The sequence below is a fragment of the Strix uralensis genome, chromosome 1, assembly GCF_047716275.1.
Source record: "Strix uralensis isolate ZFMK-TIS-50842 chromosome 1, bStrUra1, whole genome shotgun sequence".
NCBI classification, from domain to species: Eukaryota; Metazoa; Chordata; class Aves; order Strigiformes; family Strigidae; genus Strix; species Strix uralensis.
The window spans coordinates 22,075,353-22,101,504 of NC_133972.1; the positions used below are offsets into that span (position 1 = coordinate 22,075,353).

Sequence of the window (26,152 nt, forward strand, 5' to 3'; positions counted from 1 at the left end):
CTCTGTTAGTTACTTTAAATTGAGTACCATACGTACAAGCTAGCAAAGGTGTCAGTTTGTTTTGATATCAGCAAAATTTTTCTACCTGTAAAGAACAGCTAAATACTAATTGGTTTAGAAGGCATGACTGGCATGAATTATCCCAAAATAGGATATTTACCAGCAGAAAATACAAGCGCATGCTCTTAGGGGCAAAAAGCCCAACCTCTAGAAGGAGGGACTCATCTACTGAAGAACAAGGGAGGTGGAAATAGAGAGCAAGTGAACATTGACCAAGACAGGGTAGTTACAACCTGGGTATGGAGAAAGGATTAGTGCACATAGGAATTTACATTTTTTATGTTCTACTTGACAGATTATTTTTAGCTTGCAAGCTTTACACATCTCCTTAACTTGGTTTTTAACCACAGTTTAGTACCACTGTATTTTTTGCCTTTGCTGCTGGCAGTTTTTTCTCAAGAAACAGAAATCCAGGACTGCAATAGGACACAGTGTCACAGTTCACACCTAAGACGCACTGGTAAAGTTGCCTGCAAGAACTTTCAGGGCACCTTTTGACACGACCTCGAGATGCATTTTGTGATGTCAGTCACTCATGTTCACAAGTATATCAAATTTACACACAGTTTTAAAAATGGATACCGACAGCCATCAACAACTGCAGAAATGTTGCAATTAAAATTGAAGATTTAAATTTAAGACAAGAGGCAGCTGAGAAGTTTTAACACAGAAAATTCCGATTCAACAGAAGAACTTTTTACCATGAGAATGGTCAAACATGGGAATAGCAGCACAGAGAGGCTTAGAAATCTGCCATCTTTGGGGATATTGACAACTCAACTAAACAAGGCCACGAGCACTCACTTTAAAAGACCTGTTCTGAGTAGAAGTCAGAAGTATCTTCCAACCTATACTATTCTATAACAAAGAATTCTTTGTGTGTGTATGTCAATACCCAAAACAGGCATGATAATGTTATGTATACACATTTTAATTACTATATAAAATTAACTACAATGTCTTGCTAAATAATTATTAACAAACAGAGCAATCCATAGTATGTTTTTTGTAAATAGTTAGTGGATGAATCTGCCCATTTCTCATTTCCATACCAGGACAAAAAGAAAAGAACACCAGCGCCCCACCACCATCAAATAAGAAAGAGCTATCTAAGCCTATTTTGGAAGAGCAAGCGCTGAGGCAGGCTGCTCACGTGCTGTGCGGTGCAGTTCCATCTTTAACCAGTTCCATAACTCCTGCAGCTGTTGCTAAGACTCACTCCAGAGTAAACAGCAAAGACTGTCAATGCCCTGAGTGCACCCACAGGCCAGGCTCATGAGGGACCCCAGCCAGCACCCTCTGCCCAGTGGCCCAGGAGCCCCATTTAAACCCAAGGCCCCTGCCCTCCCCTGTGCACTGCTGTAGGGTAACTCTGTGCCCTGCTGATACTGAACACTGCCTGGGCTTCCTGGATTGATGACAGACCCACTCAGTACCTGGCATTTGTCTGATGGTCACTGGAGAGTCAATTTTAACCGTTACTGCCAGCACCTTTGCCCTATTCAGGAACAAAGCAACTGAGCTCTGTCAACAAGGATCCTGCCCTTCCCATCCTGTGGTCACACTCAACTAACGGCAGGGCTGTAAGGCAGCCCTGATCTTGCTGCTCCCTGACAAAGACACCTATTTTCATAAGAGATAAACTCATTACTGTAGGACTGACACAGGCTGTTGCAGACTGCAAGCTAGTGGAATTCACCTGTTAGGGGAGGGGAGGGAGGAGAAAATGGGAAAGTAACACATACTTTTATATAGACCATCAATTAACTTTTTTTTTTATCTTTCTAATCCAGAAATTGCATTGTCATAAGCATCATCCCGAGCACTACAGATGGCAAGAACATTACTATCCTATCAGACAACAGGGCAGAGGATACAAAGATGAACTCATACTGTTAATATCCTGCCTATATCCTTTACAAAATCTTGTTGATTAAAACGAAAATCCACTTGGGAAAGTTGCATTATACATTATGGTTCAAGGAGGCTGCTGTTACCTATCAGGAGGTGTTCTCCTCTGCTTTCATCCAGGCTGTTCTGCTAACTGTTGTACATATGTAAGTGTTCTCCAAATCTCACTGCAGAAATGGCTGCGCAAAGGTTAGCAGGATTAGGTACCCACATGTGCAGCAATGTTATCTTTATGGAGCTCCATGCAATGCAAGAGTCAGCCTGCACACATCATTTTAAGAGGTCCTTGCAGCCCTCTCAGAGGACTACTAACTTAACACAGAGAAACAAGACCTGTTTCCCACGTTTCAAAAGTTGAGAGTCAACCTGTAACGAAAGACCTTTCTTCTTCCCTGGTTACCTTCTTAATTGGTCACAACATCCATCTTGCTGCCATTTGAGTCCAGAAAAACCAGGTGATCTAAAAAACACCTGCTGATGTCAACTAAACATTCAAAGACATTTGTGTGTACATGCATACACAGAGATTTTTTTTTTTTTTTTAATATATATATATCTCTTTGGGTTACCTAATTGCTCTCGCTGTCAAGAAAATGGGGTTGTTTTTGTTGGAATTGGTTTGGGGTTTGTTTTTTTTGGCTGAAATGTTAGTTTTCCTCTTGTGAAAAATGTAAGAGTCTACACAGCCTAACTAAGGTGGTCTTCGTGGGAACAAGGAAATAAAAGTGCTTGGAAAAATTCAAACCTTTAGTATCTTTCTACTTTTAACTAGTATTTCAGAAGAAATAGACTGACTTTACAGATGAAAAGAGAAAGTTTTGGGCAAATAATTTTGTACACAGAAGTAAACTGGTTTGCTGTATCATAAAAAGTAACAAAAGACAGAAAAAAGAAGTTACCAATAAAATTTGAAGAGAAGAAAAAAAACAAACCACACCACACAGGCACACACACAAAAGAAACCCATAATTTATTGTGGAAAAGAAATTCACTGGAACATGAAGGACAGACAGTAAAGAAATAAGAATTATCGTGGAATACGGTGTCAAGCAAGACAATTTTTCTACTCTACCATATAATAAATCCTGAATGTTTCTGAGCAATTCAAAAGGCCTAACAACTGGAAAAGATATTAATGAGTAACTGGAAAGGCAACTTATTATGATGCTATTGTCATTAACTTCTATTGCGATTTTAAAATCTGTATACCAGCAGGAAATAGGAGCAGGCTCTGATGTAATTGCCTGTTTAGAAAACCAGGACACCATAATTATACTTCTGTATGACTAAACATTAGTTCACCATTTAAATCACAGCGATATTCTCAGTGCTACAATTATGCGGTCTTCCCCTTCACTTTTCCTCCCCTCTCTTCTCTGAGATGCAGGCCCTTGTTACAAGAAGGTACCCAGACTAACGCCACCCCCCATCCTGAAACACCAGTTACGTTTTATAGAAGACCCTGATTGTGCTCTGGATAGGTTTTATTAATATCTCTGATTAAAACTGCAAAGATAAACAACTAAGTTAAATAACTTCTCTCCTAAGAACACCGAAGACAAATTTGTGTTTTATGATTAAGTTAAATGATGTCCAACAGACATAAAACTGTTATGATTCCTCTTGTTCCAAGTAATACCTTCATTTTATGGAGTTAAATATAACACTGTAAACTTAAAGACAATTAACTTATCATTAATAAAAAATGATGCAACAAAATACAGTTGAACCATATCCTTGTAAGCTGCTCTGTTACAGATTTTAGGTTTTGCAGTCTAAGCGATTTTAAGCTCGTAGTTTTTTGGAAATCCTTGGCAAACAGGAACTTCTACAAAGAAATTACAACCAACTAAAGTAGCTAAATGAATTAGGAACTCATGATTCTTACTAAACCGTGGATCATTCCAGGTTCTGCTTTTGAAAGAAAAAGAGTTATGAAGTAAGATTTGCTAAGGCTCTTGCATACTGCAGAACTCTGCAGCTTTCAGCACTTCACAGAAGTAATTTTGTATAAACAAAGAAAATTTGTTAATTCTTTTCCGTATTATTTTTGCAAGTAACATGTTCCACTGCTTTGCTATCTTCTTAGCTTAAATGCAGCACATGCACGAACACTCCACCTCACCTATTTTGATGAAAAAAAAATATATTTCTCCATGTCCCGTTCCTCAAGAAATAAAGAAGTTGCTCAGTCTGCTTTGCAGGAGTTTTTGACATTATTCCTCCTCATCCTCTCTGTGTTTTCTAAATGAGATTAAACCAAGTTCTTACAAAGACTTTTGTGCCAATGATTTAGTTGTTCCAGTTTCTAATCGTCTCTTTAAATAATGAAGAGGCAAAACTGGGCAGAACACTCCAGTTGAGCTCTTTTCTGCTAATTTTTTTTCTTACTTCAGTATCTCTCGATTAGTTAGTAATGGATTACTTATCAGCTTGTTCCATATCTTTTCATATATTGGCATTTGACAGACTGGCTTATTTTCCCTTCTCTGGACATCTTAAACCCCTGTACCACCTCTCTCCCAACTTAAGACAGCCACTAAAGTTTCACTGGTTGTTTCATCTTGCTTGCATTTCCTTAAGGGAATTTTTATTAGACTTGCTGATCTGGAAACCTTTGACTATTTCACCAGTTGCCTTTCTTCTAGCCAACACCTCTATCCATACAAAATGCACTAAGCATAGTAAATTAACTTTTTATTGTGGAGACTGAAGGGGGGGGTGGGGGGGGGTTGGGTTTTTTGTTTGTTTTTTTGTTTTGTTTTGTTTTTTAATTTTTCAGACAGGGAGGAAGTGGCATAATTTTTAGGACAACCACATGAGGATAAGAGTACATTTGGTCATTTTCAGATGTACACTTACACCCCCCCCTTCTCTTCTGACAAGTGAGCAGGGAGTTGATCAAGCAGATAATGGAGTGAGAGGACCCAAACAACAGGAGCTGACTCTATCGAGGGGGCACAGCACATCAAAGACTGCCGCTCCTCTGCTGCGCACTTAACATCACACAGATCATGAGGGATTATGTAGGGTGCTGTCACCCACTGCCATTTTCATCCTGCACTCACGCAGCCATGCAATATGTTAGGTCACTTCCCATACAGTGTTAAATATATATTTAGCTGTCAATGTTATTTGGATACGTGGAACTATGCCAGCACCTCGTGACCAAGCAATTCAACCTCAGTTGAACTAACTTCAACTCAAGCTAAGTTCAACATGAACCACAGGTAGCCAGATTTGAAGATCTCATTCCAAACATGGTCACCTAGAGCAGCTCACCTCTCAAACTCCATTCCCTACCAGGCTTTCAGGTTACACCTGTTTACAGCTCTGACTGAATAGCCATATCTTACTGCAGAAATGAAACGTAGCTTGACTGATAAAGAAGGAACACCTATTCAATTTCAGCGTCAAATTCACATAAAAAGTTGTGATAAATTCAAAGAAAAGAACCTAAAACAAAGAGAAGGGACAAGGGCAGGAATGACAAACAACCCAAAACATTCACAAAACACATACACAGAGAAAACAAACTCTACAAATCTCAAAGTCAGTATCTGCAGGAGTTTTTAGAAACACAACACAGCACAGCTTATCAGTAGAGTCACTGCATGGAACATTAAATATTTAGTTTCGGTCTGTCTGAATTCTGGTCCAAACCATCCTCTATCTTCATGGTTTTATTGGTTTGTTTCAAGCTGAGGCTCCCGTTTCAAGGTTAAGACTTCCAGGTCTCTATAGAACCTGCTGGCAGTAGATACTGCCACCTGGCGAAAGTAGCGCCTTATTACCCGAACCGCTAAACCACAAATGACATAAATGACATTTTATCAGCCAGTTTCTTGTTTGCAGCCCACTGCTGTAAATGGAGCAAAACAATTTCTCATAAACCCAGCCCTGCCACGAACCATGATCAGAGTTGTGCTCAAGAAGGGACAGACCAGAGCACACAAGTCAAGAAAGGGAGACTACAAGAAAACTGGCCAGAGACAGTACCATTCCCCGAGCACCATGCTCCAGAGTTGTGATCCTGATGGAAGCCAACACCGTGCAAACAGTTCAAAGAAGCTGTGTTACCCTCAAGTGCCTCCTCCAAGAAAAGGGAAACAATTGCTCTGCAGAAGCTGTTGTCCAGCTGCACAACTACACTCTTAAAGTGTGTGCTTGGGGAAGTGCTGGGCTGCTTGGCAACTTTCAAAACACAAGCTTTAGTCATCAGGTTGTATCAGGCACCCCCCCCCGACCATCTCCATCTTCCAGGGGTCTCCACTGCATCAGCACCCAGCAGCTGGTGCTCAGCCCACAGCCAGAAAGGGGCAGTCTAAATACCCTCTCCTTAAAGAAAAAAAATCAAAAAGTCCTCAGTAGCCACTCTTGAGGAAAATCTTTCATTTCCCACAACAGAATTAAAACATCATAACTTGTCACAACCTTTTGAGGCAGTTGAGGAAAGGGCACTAGGTAAGAGCACAGCAACAAAAATAGATGAGAGAAACAAGGAAACTCTCTGGAGAAAGCAGAAAGAATAAAGTCTACTATTTTACTTCATGGAGCCACCTATTCCTCTCCCTGGTTTTCAGTCCTGTTCCATTTCGCACACACATATTACGCTCTCCCTTGACACTTAGCTCTCTAAAGTTTAAAATGGTGAAGCTTAAACAAAAAATAATTGAATATGACCGATCAGTAAATAACAAATTAATTTTTTTAAAAAAGCACACAATACCTGAAAAGGGTCAATTTCAGTGCCGGATCTCTACTAGCACAGTAGAAGAAAGATTCTCTGTAGTACAGGGCTACCACATGGAGGCTAAAGTCCAGCCACATGTAACGCAAGAAATTAAAGTTCATCAACTTGAGGCTATTTCATGCTAAATGCTAGTGAATCTTGACTGCTGATTTTGCTTCATGTGATGCATATATGCACAGATAACACAAACTGCAAGTCTGTGTCCCTTTTCAGAAACTTTGCAAATTTTGCATCCCGTTATGTAAAATGACATAAAATTCAATAGTACATGTACCATCACACAAGAGAGCATTACATTTTCTACTATTTAAGTAGGAAGTGACCTTTTTAAAATTCTCGGTGTATTCAGTACCTCCCCCATTTTTAAAATAATGAAGAAATATGCAACTCCATAATGTGAAAAGTCATTCCATGGCACTGGGTTGAGAAAATTCTGGAAACTCCTACCGAGAAAAGGCACCAAATCTAGCTCAACAACCAGCCAAGAGGCCATGACTATATTAGGATTCTCCTTTCTCAGCAGACCACAAGCCTAAAGAAGCCTAATCATATTCCAGGGATGGAAGCAAGAAAGATGGTCTTTCTCTAAATGCTTTTCCAGCAGGTATTTCCTGGCTGCTTGAAGCAGCCTGATAACCTCACTTTCCCAATGCTTTCTGTCCATTTAGACAATCATGGAATGGAGTGAACTAGTCATTACCACTGTGAACAGATCTACATAAAAATGAAATGCAAAATAGGAGATAAGAAACTTCAACTCCACAATTATGCTGACAGCTAGTCAACTGAAGAGGGAAACAGCCTCTAGTCATCCATTACTTGAGGTCTACAGGCTTACACAGACACAGACATTAAGTACTAACTGTGGTCCAGAATTACAAGTATTTCTTGAATATTATTTAACAAGTACTCTGCAATATACTTGTAACAGGCAAAACCCCAGAACTCACCACAGTCCTGTTCAATTTCAGTTCCAGGATGCCCAGAATGTGGCTAATTATACCAAAGTCTGACAAATACTGTTGCTGAACTCAGGACTGCACACACACAATACCTGTGTTTTAATGTAAAGTGTGTGATTAGCTTCTGGGGCAAAGAAAACTACTTCTAATAAAAAGAAAACTCACCATCCTCCCAACTCACTGGCTTGCCCAAAGGGAAAGACAGCCTTAGCATCCTACACATCAGAAGGCTCATTGCTGGCTGCAAACCCAAACTGTGGAAGAAAAGCTCTTCAACAAGAAAGCTGTCTCATACCTTTAAAACTCAGACTCCTCAAACAGCCATGGCAACTTCTGTAACTTGACTGGCATGACACAATTTTGGAATTTCAAGTCCTGCCACACCTTTAACCAAAGTTGGTTAGGCAATGGTTCTTCTGACTCTAAACATGGAAGAATATGGCACAAAATCCAGTCTTCCATAGGAAAATAGAAGACCCCATGCCAACCTCAAGGTATTCCCATTCTGAGTTGTCACAGCAGGGCTTCACCTGAACTGTAACTCAGTACTGCCCGCAGCGCTTTCTCTCTTGCATACATAGATCTTAACTGGACTTCCCACCTCGTGCAGGTGGGGCACCACGGGAAAGGGAAAGGCAGGCAGTATTTACAGTAGCCAAGCAGGCACACTGAGTCACGGAAGAGGAATTCTGGATGAGAAGTTCAGCCCATGGAGAAGAATGAAGCACCCAAACAGGGATTCTCATCATATTCTCTATATAACACTATGTGTCACTTCAGTTGTCTGCCATTTGATATTTTAATTCATACAAACATGCACTTAAAAGAGCAAGGATAGGAGTAGGAAGGAAAAAAAATACTTCAATAGCTTGCTTTTCTTCCCCACCCCCACTCCCATCCCCTTTCCCATGAACAAGTCCAGCTTCATCACTGGGAAAGAAAAAGTCCTTTCTCCCCAAAAGTTTTAAAGGATTTTTGCAAGGGTGGAGAAGCTGCATAAAACATAATCACAATTCTTCCTTTGCTACAAAGGAGAACTGGTATGAAGGATCTGATCATTCAATATTATCCAAAAGAATACTGTTGTGCAAGAAAAATCATTACATTGACCAGGCTGCCAGCTGAAGTGGAAGAAAAAACATTGTTCCTTCAGTTCTGCCACAGCAGGCACTGGCTAAGCCTGTCTGTGGGGTGGACAAGCCACGGAACTGTCTTCCCATACAGGTCACTGGGCTCAGCCTACATCTGCATTTTTGGGTGCATAAAGCACTAGTATTTCCAGCACATTACCTTCCTTAGTAGGAAATTCTACTTAAATGTGGCAATTGAAAGCATGCTGATGAAGTAAGCTGGGAAAAAACTTGGCTTAGCCAAACACATCAAATAAAGTTTTAGAAAAAGTTGGGAATGTCAAAGCTAACAGACAAAACCACTGGAAAGTCCAGTTCCAATGTGAGGAATGTCATTGTTTATTAGGTTAGTCTTCCCTGCTTTGGTTTCATCCTACACACACATTCCTGATGGGTACGAAAGGCGAGACAGATCTTGGTGATGAGAGACCATTAAAGTATTAGGTCCCTACTGTACATCATGCTATAAATTTAAATGAACTTTGCTTCAGTATGGAAATGTTTCTCCCTGTATATAAATGCAGCCATACTCATGCTTTTATTTTTACATTAAACAGAAAATAAAAGGAAACTCCACCACCATGGCTATTCTTTTAGAGCGAGAACAAAAGCTATTCATGTATCAAATGCATGCTGGCAATGCAGTGTTCAGCGACAGTAAGAATAAACACATTCATTAACCATTAGGATCTTCCCGCTGCCAAGACAGACTGGGAATGTCTCAAAAACCCATTGATAAATCACCGAGTACGGAAAACCGTGAAAAGCAACTGTTCTGCTTTTGCTTGTTGTTCAGCCCAGCTACAAAATGTGCCAGCCCCTAAACAATGGCTGTCAACCGAAGCTTTAGAATCACAAGCAAAACATAAGAATTAATTCTTATATAGCTTGCTTTTTACAGATGTTGACTTTAACTGGAAAATGTGTTGCTTCATGATGAACACATACATGTACACTGAGAGAGAAACATAAAGATGCACTCAGCATGTTATGGAGGTAAATTATGAAATAAAAGTATTTTCACATATTTAAATACAAAAATAATCAAACATAGCTTTTTAGTCTTCCAGCACTATTCAAGTGCACCACAACAGGAAAACAAAAACCAGAAAACAAAAAAACACCCCCAAAAAAATCCACCAAGCACTTGCCTTCAGGAGTTCTTTCTCCAAAGAACAAATGCTTACTGCTTTCGCACATCCCTACCCTAAAAAAAGTACGCATTTAGGAATGACAAGTGCTTCCCAAAACAGGGAAAATCTAGAAACAACTTTTAAAAATGTCACACTGGACTTCAGTAATTCCCGCAGCTGCTTTCACAGTGACTGTGGAATTGACAAGTTTACACTAAAAACCATGTATCATACTAGGAAGAGGAGTGTAAGTAAGAGGGCTGGATAAGGAGCATAGCAGTAGCAGTCAAATTCTGCTTGAGGGAAAAACAAGCAAAATCCACCAAAACACAAAAAGATAATCCTTGAAAGAAAGGAAAAGTATGCCTGGGATACACACTAAGAGGTGGCATAACAACCGGTCACAGGAGAGAAATCAGGAAAAACACTAAGTTATTGACAAAGGGTAAGAGCTGGAGAAGAAGTGATGAGGGGAGAGGGGAGAGGGGAAAAAAGCAGCAGCTGTGAAGTTGATGAGAATCCACCAAAAGCCAGCCAGAAAATTCACAGGCAATGATGCAGCAGGCATAGAGAATAAGATCATTTTGCTAAGAGTATGCTAGACAGAACTAAAAAGTCAGACTCATAGAATAGTTCCAGTCATGCTGAGAGATCTAGCTCATGTTAATAGGACTCGCACTCCTGGCATGCTTTAAAGAAAGAGTGCTCAGAATTTAGCAATAGCTGCTTATAGGAAGTGGCAGGATAGAAGAGGGAGAAGAGACCATAACTAGATCAAGCTTACAGGATGAGACTGGTGACAGCAACAGCAAAGTAAATGGACTGAGGTAAGAACCCACATTCTCAAATTTTATTTAAAGGAGAGACTAAGAAAGCTGGGTGAGAAGCAGACTGGAGTGTGAAAATGATGGAGATTTTTCAAAATCATGAAAATGAAATCATAAGGGGAATGAAGAACTTGTATTCACCAAACCCTGCATAACTAGGACAAATACTGACAGAAACCAGTGGAAGACTGGCGTAAGTACCACTGCACACAGCCAGTAAAAACCACGAACTTCCATGGTAACACAATCAGCAGATTCAGAAAGATTTTAGACAAAGTCACAGACCAGGATCCAACACTAAATAGACACTAAAAGAACTAGGCAGGGACGTACTCTCTATATTCCTAGTACAACAGTTCTGCATGATGGGGGTACTTATGGTAAGAACAGACTACTGAGAGTGGCTGAGCATGTGCTCTCCATGCCCAGCATCTGCTGTTGCTGGAGTCAAAAACACAGTCCTGAGCCAGCTGATCCAACCCAGGCAAGCATTTCTTATGTTCTCTATTTGAGTTCCAGATCCACCATATTAACAAAACTGAGAAAAACATGGAAGTACCACCCCACAACAGGAACTGAAAAGAAGAAAGTGCTAGAGAAAGTTTATGCTGTGTAAGGAAAGGTAACCACAACAGGACTCAGAGTGGTTCAGAGGGATGCAATTCAAAACTATTACTAGTTTATCAATACTTGTGTAGCCATTTAATGTTTAGAGGACAACCACCCAGTCTGTAACCCAGCACAGCCAGAGCATCCTGTTCAAGAGCCTTCAGAATAGGAAGCACTCAAGGTCTGGTGGTATCTCACGCACCCAAAACAGCACAGCCACAGATATGATGTTTTCCCTGTATGCTGCACAACAGGAGTAAAGTGTTCTAGTAACAATCTGTATTACCAAAATCTTTAAGGAGTTATCTTTGGGCAGTCATGTTTTGACAGATTTGGAACGGAAGGAATAGAAATCCAGCATTTCAAACAAAAACATGCACCTTGGGGGCAGTGGAGGAAAGCACTGGAATGGAAATTCCGTAGGCCCTAGACACACCTTTTAAAATGAAGTGACAGTCATCAAAACTGGCTGATGTTGCCACAAAGAATGGTAATATTTGGTGGAAGAGAACAGAAGCTCCGTTTCATACGAGAATATAATTAAGGCCTGAATAAGGATAGAGGCAGGATGAAAATCCAGAAAAAACTTTCTGCACCCAAATGTCTTTGTTGCTAGGAGACTGTGTGAGGTTTAAGAGCAAGAGAAAAATGGGTTCCTCTGGGTGTTATGACTATCCATCACCGCAGTCAGTGCAGTAAGGTAGATGTTACACTACCTGCAAGGTTAAATAATACCAACTCTTTTCAGAGATACCTTCCAACTGAGGGAAATCTGATTTCATGGCTTGACCCATCCAGTGACATAACTCCATTTTTAAAAAAATAAAAAAACTCTACTTGTGTTAATTACAAACAACATAAGACACAGAACAGGTTATCATCACAAAGAATTTCCCAAGACCCCTCAGGAAATTGCCCAGAACACAACAGCCAGAGAACACACCCCTACGTGCATTTGGAAAGAGTAATCAGTATAATGAACAAATGAATCATGCAAACTAATGAGGGCGCTAGGCAATTTAAATCACACTCCATTCATTCTCTCCTTTTTCAGAGAAGGATGAAGGAAACTCACACGGCATATTAAGCAGTTAGCTCTTGAATTACAAAGTATATTATGCCAAAATCATTGCAAATAGTAAGTCTTCAGACATGAGAAAAAAGGCTGAAAGTTAACTTACTGAAGATGGCTAATTATACTGTTACGCATATTTTAAGATAAACCAAAAAATAATTTAAAATAACCCAAAACCCAGAAAACCCACAAAACCACTCTGGCAGCCAGACATCCGTCACAAGAGTAAATGTATACTCCAGTGGTATTTCAGATTCCATGCCCACTGTACTCTCCATTTCCAGAAGGACAGGATTTGTTTGACAGCAGCTGATGGATAAGGAAGAATGGCAATCAGACTAAGAGGCTTTTATAATTCACAAAATGGGACTAATTGAGCAATTTAATGATACTCTGCTTTATCATGTCAAGATTACAGCCCTTTCTGCTTCACAAAGAATGGGATGGGGAGTGTTAGACAGAGAAGGAAGCCCCCAACCCCAGCTGCTGTTTATACCAACGCCTGACTGGAAGTATCCGGGTCTGCACTGCAATTACAGGAAAGACAGACACCTTTAAAAGCACTTTGATTCTCTTTCTAGCAAAAGGAACACTAGATGGTGCTACATCCATATTCCTACCTTTATACTTTCAGATGAGTGGCAGCGGGAAGAAAAAAACCAACCGGGATGAGATAGGTGCCTCACTCACACATGTAGTAGCAGTGTGTCACTTCCATGTCATACAGTGCTGCCCCACTGTCCACCAACATCGGGACCTGAGTGTCCTTCTGCACATTTACTTGTAGGAGCTCCACGAGTGATAGCAGTAGAAACTAAGTCAGGCTACATTGAACTTTTCTCTTAAATCTTGCTAACAAAACCCAAAATGAAGTAGTAATTACCAAAAAAAAAATCTAATATAGCAGCTACTGAATCCATTTACAGGTTTAATACTATTAGTGTTTAGAAAACACATGCTCTACCACTAACATTTTTTTAATAACTATTAAAACATTCACAAACAACATTTTTTAAAAATTAGATCAACTGTCCTATTTCATTTGCCCATGTATGCTCAATTTAGCACAGATTCAGAAGTGTCTAGTTGCATAACACTTCAGTTATAGCATCTACGAGTTTTGGATCACTTTACTACCAAATTCAGTGGGAAAGAAGCCTTTTGGGGTGCTGTCCCCCACTCAGAGGTAAAACTGGCTTAAGGAAACTTTTCACCTCACTGTTTTTTGTCACCCAGGCCCATCCCTGCAGTGCTCATTCCCTTGGTTATGCCAGCACTGCTCTTCGGCCACACAGTAGAACAGATCAGACGTGTGACCTAGCTATAAAGTAACCCTCACCTCCCCTCTGCCACAAAAGCAGAGCATGGATTCTGTCCGGACAAGTTGCCTAAAATACCTCCAGTTGCATTCCCACAGAAACATGCATAGGCACAATTCTGAGGTGGTTTGGGGACAGGAAATGTTTACGGCAACCCTGTATCCAAGAAAACATGCTTAGAACAATCAGAATGTACAATGCACTCTCAGCACTTTACATCTGCTCTTAGGTAGGTCCCAGGGCAGGAAAGATCGTGCTGCTGGCAGAGAATGCCAAAGTGCCTCTCTTACTGTCAGCAAACAGAACAGGAAAAAAACCCAAAAGAAACCAGCAAGAATTTAAAATTCTTGGAGTACCAATGGCCTTCTTGAAAAGTTAAATAGCAAAATCTGCACATCATATAATTTGGTTTTAGGCTTAAATATTAGAGTCACCTCCGATTACATTACCATTAGCTGGTTACATTCCAGAAAGTATCGCCACACAGCACTGACTCAGTTTCCCAGTTTCTTAACTGTGTCCAAGTCTTGATTTGCAAGAATTTTTGAAGATGACTTTTACAATAGGCTCTAGGTGTTAAGTCTTAGACTAAAAGAAAATAGATTATCCTGACTGCTGAATTTGAACATGCCTGCTCTAGGAGTAGTCAAGGCTTCGCATCAGAAGAAAAATTATGGTATATGCAGACTTGATATGAGCAATTTCTTTTCCACTAAACAGTTTAGAAGTGTAAATAGTGCTAACCTCTGAGTCAGACCTACACAAAGTCTTCCTATTAAAGTCTTTGACAATCCTTATTCCTCTGCAAGTATTTCTCTTTCTGCTTGTTTCAAGGGTATATGCTGCATACCAACACATACTACTGACAAAGCAGAGATTTTACACAGGAAGCATGAGACCAGTTCCTAACTCCCAGTCTATGCCCTTTGACACCTTTAAAAAGCACAGCAAAGAGCTGAAACTCAGAAAAATCCATTTAAAAAAAAAAAAAAAAACCTCCACAAAATCAAAACCAACCAACCAAAAAACCCATCACTATTTCTACTGCAAGTCTTACCATGTTGTCTCCAGGTCACAAACAGTATAAATTTGCTGCTGCAGAACAGTTAATGCATTAAAAACAAAGCATTATAGGATCAATCAGTAAACCACACCTGGCTGACAACTAAGCAAGAAGAAAAGAGATTCAGAAACTACATCAGGCTAGAAAGAGTCTGAGGTAGGAAGACATGCACTGACTTCCACTTAGCAAAAACTACTTTTAAAAAATAAAAAAGGAAGAGTTTGTCCTGCCTGTCAAGGAACCATAATCAAGAAGGCATCCTGATTCATGAAAGAAGTTGGATGTCTGGGCTTGTAGTCAGAAACAGAAAAACAAAGTTAACATCTTCCTGTTAACAGGGGAAGGAATACAGGACACAGCCAACAGAAAAACTTGGAAGAAAGATCATTCTACAAGGGGCCTGGAAAACAGTTATGCTACCAGGAATGCATCTGTACAATGTGTAGAGTTTCTAGTCTACCTGCTAAGCAAATACCTACATGGTAGTCAAAAGAGTGGCCTGTTTATAAACTAATCAGTTAAAGAGCTCTAAACCCACGAATACAAGGAGGAGGGATGGGAAGTAAGTTTCTGTTAACAAAGCATTTATTTTATGTGGAAGCGTACCTGACTGAAAGTGACTTCGGTGTTAATTCTGCTGCTTGTCTTTGCAATCAGGATGGACTTGCAGAGCATGTCTCCCTTTCTATTTTCTTTTTTCAGAATATCAACCCTTAGTAACTATACCTCAGTTCGCCTGAGCTAAGTTAAGCATACTACAAAAGTATTTGTTGATGGTCACCATTAACTAGTTCTCTGACCTACAGAAAATTCTAGAAATGGCTGGAAGTAACTCAGGATAAACGTATCTGACAGCCAATTAGAATGGCTCCAGTCTTAGTTCTGTTTTTCTCAGCCCTCTCATTTCTCCCTCACAAAAACTCAGCTGACTTGTCAAACATTCCCAAAAGACCTTGGAACTGACAAGGTCACTTTAAGCTAAAAGCAGCCTCACAGCTCAGCCAACAAACCATGCATTTGGAATGGAAACTGCCTGTCATTTCATGGCCATATCCATGACTAAACTGAGTTAGTGATTATTCAAACACAAAAAAATTGGGTCAGCAGACCACATCACTAAGAATCTAATTCTATTTAAAATACCATACTTAAACACATATCCATTTATTTGTATGAATCTATGATAAAAAGGCATTTAACCTTTCATACAAGCATACAGAAGCAGCTCTTCCTTATACATTAACTTTTATAGTTCCAGAATTAATGTGACAAAAATTAAATGGCTTTAAAAAGCAGAAAGATGTACAGTCAAAATATGTTAGATACTATTTCTCCCATCCCCTTCTCCCACAAAGCAAATGTCATATCAAGATAAAAATCTAAATTATGTTGAACATTAGGACAATCATTCCATAATTTTAAGCTGCAGTATTTCCTTCCCCTCATCCCTGACTTTCAGTTGGTTTATTTTCCAAACAAATTTCAAATGGTTCAACTTCCCAAGCACGTAAGTATAGTACCCCAGTTTCACAGCTGTCATTGGTCTAACCTATTTGCAAGAGCCTTAAACCTTACAGAGTGCTTTCACTGAAAATTCAGGTGCTTGTAAAATCACTTCTTAAACAAGAAAAATGTGCAGAGCAGCAGCAGCATTGTTCATGAGACACATACCTCACCCACAGCTTAAGAACAGAAGTTTAACTATACATCTCCACATCCTTCCCAGGATAAAAGATTTGTCTGCTTACCAGTAATGGTGCAGGCATCTCTGTACTCTCTGCAGTCTGGCACATCATCTTCCACTGCTTCACTTACATAGTGCTCTTCATGAATGCCTGTGTCACAGGCTAGGACTGCATGATTCGACAGCTCCGAAGGAGGCACAGTGGCGGCCAAAGTGCAGTCGTGCAAAGCTGTGGCGTCCAGCTTGGCAGGTTTCACAGGGTTGTACAAACTGCCATCAGGGGGACCAGCACTGGAGACTGGGTCTGGCTGGCAGAAACAGGACTCTCTTTCTTTGCTAGAGTTGGCTTCAAGAAGTCTGCAAAACACAGAAGAAACAAATGTTCAATTCAAGCCATTCCAAACAGCATAAATCAGAATAGATAATTTTCTTTTCCTTACACAGTAGTTTAACCTGACAAATTCAGCAAATACTAAAACCCAAACACTATTCACAGAAGCAGTTGCCTATCTCTGCACCATGCCCAGTCATGTCAAGTAGGAAAGTGCTATTCCTCGTACAGTGTTATTTACCAATGGCTGATTAAACATCCATATTTTTGCCTAACCCAGCCTGGTGTAAGCACAGTCCATCCATCTTGTCTTATTCACCAACTAACTTGCTCTCACATCAGCCAAGCAAAAGCTCTATGTAACACAGCATGCTGCATGAGCCATGCCATGCAGGCAGACTGCATGTCACTGGTTGATTTACTGGTACTTTAATTAAAGATCATCATTTGAAATTGACTGATAGCAAACACTACAGAAATGATTAGGAGCTTATACTATAACCCTGCTAGACTTTCCTCTCCACTGGACCACCCTGCACAGCCCAGCCCTTCACTGACAGGCTGCCAGCTGCCATCTCTCCTCCCTTTACAGAGTATGCAGGAAACAGAACTCAAGGTGCACTGGGTTAAGGGGGCTTATTGCTGCTCGCCAGTGCTTCAGCCTCAAACAGGGAACAAAGTCCCTCAGAGACAGATACCAATGCCCCGAGCAAGATTAAACTGTCCAGAGAAGGAATGAAGAGCACCTTTATCCAAAAAACTTCACTGAAGCTTTTGGGTAAGGGGCTAAAGGCACTGCAAGAATTGATGGTATGGTATTGCTTTTGGTCATCAGCAGTGTAAGGAAAGATGCTAATCCTCATTACTGCTAGGAAAGGAAAATACAATCATGGGATTGCAGAAACCAGACTTGGGAAAGGACTGAAGGACAAGAAAAAAAGACTTCATATATGTAGTAGTTACAAGGCATAAGCAGCAGCTGAGGAACAGGCCACACAAAACACCCAGACTACACGGAAAAAGCAGAAAGACAGCCAGCAAGAAGTTACAAATGCACTGGTCCGCAAGCAGAAGGTGTGGATGTAACTCAACATGCATGTGCAGCAACAGAACATGCTATGTTCAGTGCTTCATTGAGAACCAGAAACACAAGTTTTCTGGAGAAACCTGTGAAAAAGGTTCTCTTTTAATCTCTAGGCATGTTCAGAAAATCTTATTTTGCAGTTAAAGTTACACTCCGGATTTTGGCATCTTATTTTCTAGCATTTCTAGTAAACAACATTATTGCTTCACCAAAACATGACAGTATTTCTAGAAACTCATTGCAAGACTCAAGCATCTGTCTCTAAACCGTTAAGACACAGATTATGCATTCTAGACCTTCTGGGAGTAAGCTTCAGAGAAACCTCCAACAAAGTTGTAACACTGTACCAACACCGTTTTTTCTCAGTCTATTTTTCCCTTTCACCACAGGCATCAAAACAAAAATGCAAAATTCTCTCCCCCTCTCAGAGGGTCTCAACAAGGATGTGTTTACACTGAAATCAGAACACCACAAATGGAAAATGGATGGACAATATTAACGTGAGGAAAAAAACACCCTCATACACAAAATGACATTTAATTAAGTTTTCCTCAATTACATACATTTGTATTTCAGCATATTTCACTTAATCTGGAAACAGTTCTCACACTCAGAGGCTCAAAAAACTGTTTTATGTAATGTTCATAACAGCTACAGGAACAGATTAAATCAAACGATATATTTATGATACTCTCATACTCTCTACTGTGGTAGCTGCAGGAAGAGAAAGTTTCACTCAAGTGCTTTAACAGAAGATCTTATGGTTCCCCTGCAGAGCATCCATTATTCCTGTGCTACCACAGTACACACTGAAAAGAACAATGGGGTCACTTGTACTGATTATTTTTAAAATGATCCGCTTTCAAGTGGCTCTTTAGGAGTAACAAGAAGGAGATTACCGATATTAGAAATTAGTTGTTCAAATAAAGTTAGAATCAAAATGCAAATGTTTGTTTTCCCCTCTGCATTGAAGATAGAAACAGCTTAAGCTATAAAACAAGAACATATACTGGAAATACACAGACTGACTGATTAAAAAGGGCTCCATTTTGTCCTAGATGCTACCACACATCTGTGAATCACGTTTGTTTTGGGAAATTGTTAGATAAATCTGCTGTTATGAACAAGGGCATGTCTGGGAATAAGTAACTGGAAGCATTAACAGCACTCTTCAGCTTTTCTTGTCCTCCTCTCCATGCCCTGCCTTAGCAACTGCAGGAAGCCAGCAACATAGCAACACTACCAAATGAAATAACACTGATAACCACAGACTGATTTTTGTGTAAAAGTCAACTGAGTTTTGGGAATCTGAGATCTTGTAACACGCTGACATTCAATATCTGACATATCTGATCACCTTTACTCATTCCCAAGTATCTCCCACACAGTCCTCACCAAAAATAGTTTTGGCCAGAACATAACATTGCAAGTTGCATTAGAAGTTTGTGCTGAATGAGCTTCACCTCTCCGCCTTCACCCAGCTTAACATTCATCCCACTGAGGTACCACGGAACCAGTTCTCCCCCTCCTGTAAGCTGCACTCCAACAGCTTCTGCCTTGTCACTGTTAAGAACAAGTAGAGAGACACATTCAGAAACAAGTCATCAGTGCTCTTCCTTCATACAAGCTATTTCACTGTTGGCACTTAGAGAAAATAGAGCTTGAAAAAACAAGCAACAAAAACCACCCCCCAAAAAATCCCCACAAGTCAGTCTGCCTGGTCGGCTGCAGAACCACGTGTAACATCTACATGAGAAAGTCAAGGTCTGGATTAAGGAAGAGAATTTGTTTTGAATCTTAAAACCTTGTATCACAGAGAGAATAAAGCAGGCATAAATGTGTACGCCTGCTTCTTTTCAGAACTATTTAATATCCTCCATTTCCATTCACTCAGTGGAAGTGTTATTCAGATTCTATCTATCAAATCTATTGAGGCAGTGTTTTCATGGCCTCACTTGCAAGGAAAATATTGCTACCTAATCCAGGGATGCACACTCTTCCTTTAAACTTTCATCTGAATCTTGCTGTTGCAGAAAAGAAAAACAAACTACAGCTGAGCAGTATTTACCAGATTGCCAAAACAGCCATGAAGAGAAACAGACATTGTAGCTACTATACCCATGAAATACAAACATTACTATTATTCTTTAGTCAGTCTCACCTGCATATACAGTATTCATAAGAGAAGATGATACGAGTTGTTATTGCGGTGTTTCATATTTACTCCTTCTGACATCCAAACAACTACACAATTTATAAGTCAGATTATGAGTTTTCTTGTTGAAAAGTCAACACATTTCATTCTTTCTACTGTATATGTTAACAGCAGCCTACATTTAAATAACTCTTCTACCTAATATGACATAACTCAGCTTTTGCCTCAGTGGCTGTATTGCACCATTTCTAACAGTCTAAATACAGTGACAGTTTGGGGCCAATAAACAGACCTGGGTCTAAAGAAATACTTAATTTGGAATGTCTGAACTTAATTCTTCAGTGTGAAACTGTTTGCAGAAAGAGCACAATTCCCTTAAGTTTATCCTTGAAATGTTTTTAATCAGGTCATTTTACTCTGAAAAAATCCCTTATTTGTAAACTGTTTATTAAAGGCACTCATTCAAACCTTGCACTTTATAAGAGCAACGCCATAAGCACAAAGACTTGCTCCTGCACACCTCCTCTGTACAATGCCCAGATTTTGGTCTAACCCAATAAGTGCTTAAAATAGACTGTTTGAAGGATTACTATAGGAAAAGCTTAAATTCTATATACAGTAAACACCATTGTCATCTAACTGTACATCTACACAACAGTTTGGACTATGACTGCAGAGTAACTAAGACTTGATCAAGAAGTACATTGGGTACCTATTGCAGTATACCTGTGGCAGCCCAGATTACAGAAACCAAGTCAAAAACTGAAGTGTGGTTAGCCAGCACTGCATTCCACTTTAAAAAAAAAAAAAAGTTATCCAGCTGTAAGTACCTAGGCAAAGCAGTTCAAAGCTAACAGATGCATTTACATTACACAAGAGCCAAGATTTGAGGGTTTTGAGCTAAAGAGAAAAAAAATCTCCACATCAGTCAGACAATTCTGAATTCTGGCCATTAAAAAAAAGTTCTTATTTTGTTTTCAGTGTGTTTTGGGGGGAGGGGGTTGAGTTTCATACACCACAAGTTTCATACAACCATTAGAAATTAAGTTCTTCTGCATTCAGGATTAAACATATCTTAACTTTGAATCTAAAGACACAAATGAATTAAAGTAATCCTTCTTCCTCCCCCAAAAGCAGTAAAAGGTACAGATGTATTCAGCCATGTGCCTACCCAGAGCCCAGCAATGCCAACAAATACATTCTTTGTAACCTTGCAACATTAGTCTCATCACCATCTTGAATTGCAGCAACAGCAATTTACTGTAGTCACAAACCATCTGGAACTCCTACAAATAACGTGCTGCCCAAGAGCCACACACTGCACCCTACGGTGATTATTACACTTTAAACAATTTTTAGTTATCTCGCTCAGATTTTGTGCTTCAGATAATACTTTTATTCATTAGTCTAAAATGGCAGCTTAACCACTGCAAATACCTGCAAAATTAAAAAATACTTCCTTAAAAGATAGGAAAAATACCTTTCTAGTGCTTCCGACTGAAATCTTCCCATTTATTCCAGGTCATCCTTTTGCTATGCCTACTCTCATATTTAATTTAACTATGCTATTTGGTTTAGAGAAGTAGCACAGTTTTGAAGCAAAACCATTTACTGTGAGCCAGCTGGTTTTTCAGAACAGCTTTGCTGCAACATGAAAAAAAAAATTCCCTTTTGAGTAAGGAGAACCTGAAAACCCTGCTCTATGATGCACTTCAAATGCAACCTGCTGCCAAACAGGGACATGAGACTTCAAATAACCCTGTGGGCTACATCACTGCAAGGTCATCTGGCGTGTACCTATTACATTTTTTTCCTTCAGGAAGCTTCAAACCGCTTGGGAAGTGGGGAACATTCAGCCCAAGGTGCATCTAAAGTAACCCACCCAAATCAGTAATGAAGATTTAAGAAGCTTCAGTGCTAACAACTTTGATCTACTCATCCATCCCTCCCAACCAAAGTATTTACTAATTTAGACAGAACCTCATGGTATCAAGGAATTGAGACAGCTTCCCATTCCTAGCATCTGCCTGGAGCTACAGAGCTCTGATCCTGTATTCTCATTTACTAATTTTCTAATTCTCATTTAGTAACTACTAACTGATGGTTAAACACTTCAGAGAAGGTTTTAGGGTGTGCAAATTCCTCCCTTTTTATGTACCTGCAAGAGTCCCACCAGAAGTGTTCTTCCCTGTTTTGTACAACTCTTCATAAATCCACTAAACACCTCTGGTTTACTAAATCTGCTAAATTTTACTAAGCTCCTTAAAAAGAGCCCTCAAGCTTCTTATTTACACGAAAAAGCTTTCTTCAGATGCAAAATGCCCTATGTAGACACTGGAGCAAATCAAAGCCAGTTTATATGTCTGTCTAATCTGTGAAATAGATTAACATGTTGGCCTACCCTTGGTAATTCAGAATAATCTTCAGTCTGTGTTTTGGATAATAATCACTGAATTGACCAGAGCAACTTAAGACTTGCTTCGAGCATTCAACTTGATTATTTTTTACTAATTCACATCTTGCATCTACAAAAATTTACCTTTTTTTTTTTCAAGTTAAAAACAGCTTCTTCACTGAGTGGGTGGGCTCATAAGCCAGTCAAAATGCCTGCATTCATTTAAACACACTTTGTCAGACAGTGAAGAAACAACCATTTGCAATAGGTCTGGCTTTTACACACATACACACATACATAATGCCTATTTAACTTATCTAAAAGCTGAATTTGATCCCAAATAATTTAATGAGTTGTTTTAATCTTGTGCTGTATTACATACCCTTCTTAAAAACCACGGGGTTTTAGTTTCCACCCAGAAGCCAGCTTTTAAATATGCATAATATTGACTACTTAGTTAAACCTCTAACTAGAGGGACATAAACAAAGTGTCACAGATGACTGACAGAACTGACAAGCAGTTTATTTACCTTCAAACACTTTACATAAAAACAAGTACTGCATTGCTCATGTTAGAAGAGATCCATTATTTCTACAGCAAATCAAAGGAACAGGCATCTTGGACAACTCTAGACTATGTCCTTATCCAAAGTTTTAAAGCCATCAAAACCTTTCAATCAAACATCTTTCCTAGATTACCCTGGAGGAAACACTGCCTCGCTTTCTTAACAGTGCGTTTGTGAACAGTGACCCAGGCAGTCACACCAAAGCCGTCTGCTAGCCCAACATCACACAGAACCCTTTTATTCAAGCTTTATATTACATTTAAACTATACCCCATGCTTTTTTTTCTTTTCCCCTTCATAGTGAGGTTAGGTAGGAACTCTTTGGCTTAGCCAAATGCAATCTTTTCAGAGAAGCATCAACACCCAGTGGTTATGTCATGTGCTATGAAGCATCTTCTCAGATCTATGCCTCCCAAAAGGGGGGCTCTTCTGCCTATGAAACCATTAAAGAATGTTTTCAAGCTAAAGGTTTCTAGAACCACTTTTTATAAAGCCTCATAACCAACAAGCATTAAGCAGATGAAGGCAACCAAAGCCAGAATGCCTGGCTAACTGCCAGTGACATGGCAATGTAATTTAGAATAAGTAAGTCATCACTAGGTAACAAAAGCCTGAATAGCAGCAGCAATAACCAAAAATATGCATAAATGATAATATAAACATGTAAACCATAAAACCTTAATCTCAAGGTCCCCAAAGCTGCTACTGTGACCTTGTTTGTCCTTGTTTGACCATTAAGTGATCAATGAAGACAGAGTCATGTTTTCTCAAAAAGTAATGCAAGTCAAAACATTGCAAATAAAAAGTCCCATAAAGAGAAGAAAAAAAAAAAAAAAAGGAAAGAAAACCACCCCTCTGTTCTCCACAAACCAAAGTTTCTCACCACTAGAATTTGGCCTTTGAAAGGAGCCCATCAGTCTTTCCTCCTCTCAGGCCAAGGGAGAGTGGAAGCATACCGTAAGACAAGCCCTGGGTTTGACCTTCGCAGCTGAGAGCACACAAGTGTGCTCTCACCCAGCTGCATGTAACACTGCCCCTTCTCTGCTCTGAAGTTCCCCGAGGCCAATATCACAGGGTTCTATAAATAGTTCTTCCATGTGTAAGGCTCATATTACACTGGGAGTTTTTTACAGCTCCAGCTTCTTTTATTTAATGTAGGCCACCAAACTTGCCCTCCCCACCACCTGTGAACAAATAAAACTGAAAACAGCTAAAAATTAGTGCATTGCCTTTCCTGCAAGGCATCACGCTACTGGCTACGAGATCTTAACTAGCATGCTGTGTACCTGTCTTGGAAAGGGAAAGCTGTTCCACCACCACCACCAGAGTGAACACGAACTGCATGTGCAAAGGAGGAATTCATCAGGTAACATAACGAAGCTCAGAGGTATGCCGATATAGCAATACAAACTATAGACACCTCAAACATGTACTTTTCATTCACACCCACGGACATGCAAGGTGCCCACTGAGGTAGATCAATACAAGATGGGTCCAAGGGGCATGGTCCAATACTTGCTGAAGAGAAGGAAAGGATTTAATGACTTAAAAAACCCAAAACAAACAAACCACCAAACCATTTGGGATTAAGGCTGCTGTTGTATTTAGCATGTATAAACTCCTGCCTGTACACAGCCAACACACAAGCTAGACTACACGAACATCAGCTTCAGTACATTAACACATATGTTGCTTACCAGTCTATCTCCTCGTACCAGACAGGTATCAAAGATTTGTCAAACAGTTCAGGTACGAGGGAAACTATTACACCAGGAGCAAACCAGGTCCTCAAATGGTATGGATGGGAACAGTGATAACAGAAGCCTGAAAAGTGTTGTTTGCTTACACACCACAACAGCATGACACTCCCCACTTCCTTACTTCTCCATAAGCCCCAAAGACTTTCAGAAGATAGGTGAGCATTTGGTACTGCTTTTCCACTAGTTGGGAAGAGCTGTGGGATGATCACAATTTCTCTGAAATGCAGCAGAAGAGGTAACACCACTGTGTCTGCGCTTGAGTCCTAAGCCCTGAGCTCAGAACCAGGGAGAGCACTTGACCAGAAGCAGAACAGAGTAAGGAAGCACAAATGCACCAGACACGCATGAACTAGCTACTAGTAAAGAGGAAAACAAAACAAAAAAACTCCAACAATCCTACTGAACTCTGCCTGGCCCTAAGACAGCATGCAGTAGGAAAATATATTCAAATTAAAATACATTACCATTCCAAGCTGAAACCCTGATCAGTCAGCCAAGCCATACCTTCTTCCTCAGGATAACACGAAAGACCAAGGGAAAGCAGTGAAAACAGCTGAAAGACCATGCTAGAACGGGAGGTTCCCCCTACCACTACTAGTGTTTGAACAAAGATACAATTAACTTAACTGCTGATAAACTAGGGCCAAGAGTTTTAGTCAAGTAACCCTAAACAAAGAACAGACTGACTCAAAGCAGATATTTATCATGATTTAAAACCTGGGTGGGGGGATTTTAATCTTGGTTTACATTACTATTGCTTTTCTCCTGTTACAGGAGGATTTTTTTTAAATTACTCACCCTCCACAGAAGGGTCCACAAAGTCTATGTAGAGTTGGCATAATTTAAATTTTTTTAAAATGCTCTTCTACAGGACTGGAGAAGTGTCACTATTTCAAATTTTAATAGCTGTCCTTCTGAAAACATTTACACAAAATATCACATAACAGAACTAAGACTGCTGCTTTGCTTTTCTATTTCTTATTGAACAGAGACAGTGAGAGCAGGATGAAAGGAACCAGCTGACAGAAAAAAGGAACAAAATTCCTTGCAAACACCCCTAAAAAACCCACACACAATACCTGCTGTGTCCTGATCCACTTACTTTCAGACTGAGTTTATTGCTTTGGACTAGAAGTTGAATGATCATATAAAAATATTATAAAGAAAAAAGTAAAAAAACCAAAACAAATCAAAACTCAATCTGTTAAGTAAGAACATCCCAATTTTTTTGCAGAAAGTAAGAACTTAAAGTTTCCTATTGCTGCTACAAGCAATTTTAAAGATGACTATTGGGAAGCTTACCTCCAAGGACAGTCAGACCACCAATTCCTGCTC

General features: G+C 39.8%; 1 protein-coding gene across 9 annotated transcripts in view; it reads right to left on the reverse strand.

The window, feature by feature from the left end:
* TRAK1 (trafficking kinesin protein 1) overlaps positions 1-26,152 on the reverse strand; it is a 139,529-nt gene that overhangs the window by 71,190 nt on the left and 42,187 nt on the right. For 8 of the 9 annotated variants that reach the window (XM_074859148.1, XM_074859139.1, XM_074859157.1 and 5 more), the window contains one exon: positions 16,591-16,883. In XM_074859148.1, coding sequence (XP_074715249.1) covers positions 16,591-16,883 — 293 coding nt within the window. Of the gene's footprint in view, positions 1-16,590; positions 16,884-19,404; positions 19,492-26,152 lie in introns of those variants that run through there. The other variant, XM_074859166.1, reaches the window with a different exon arrangement.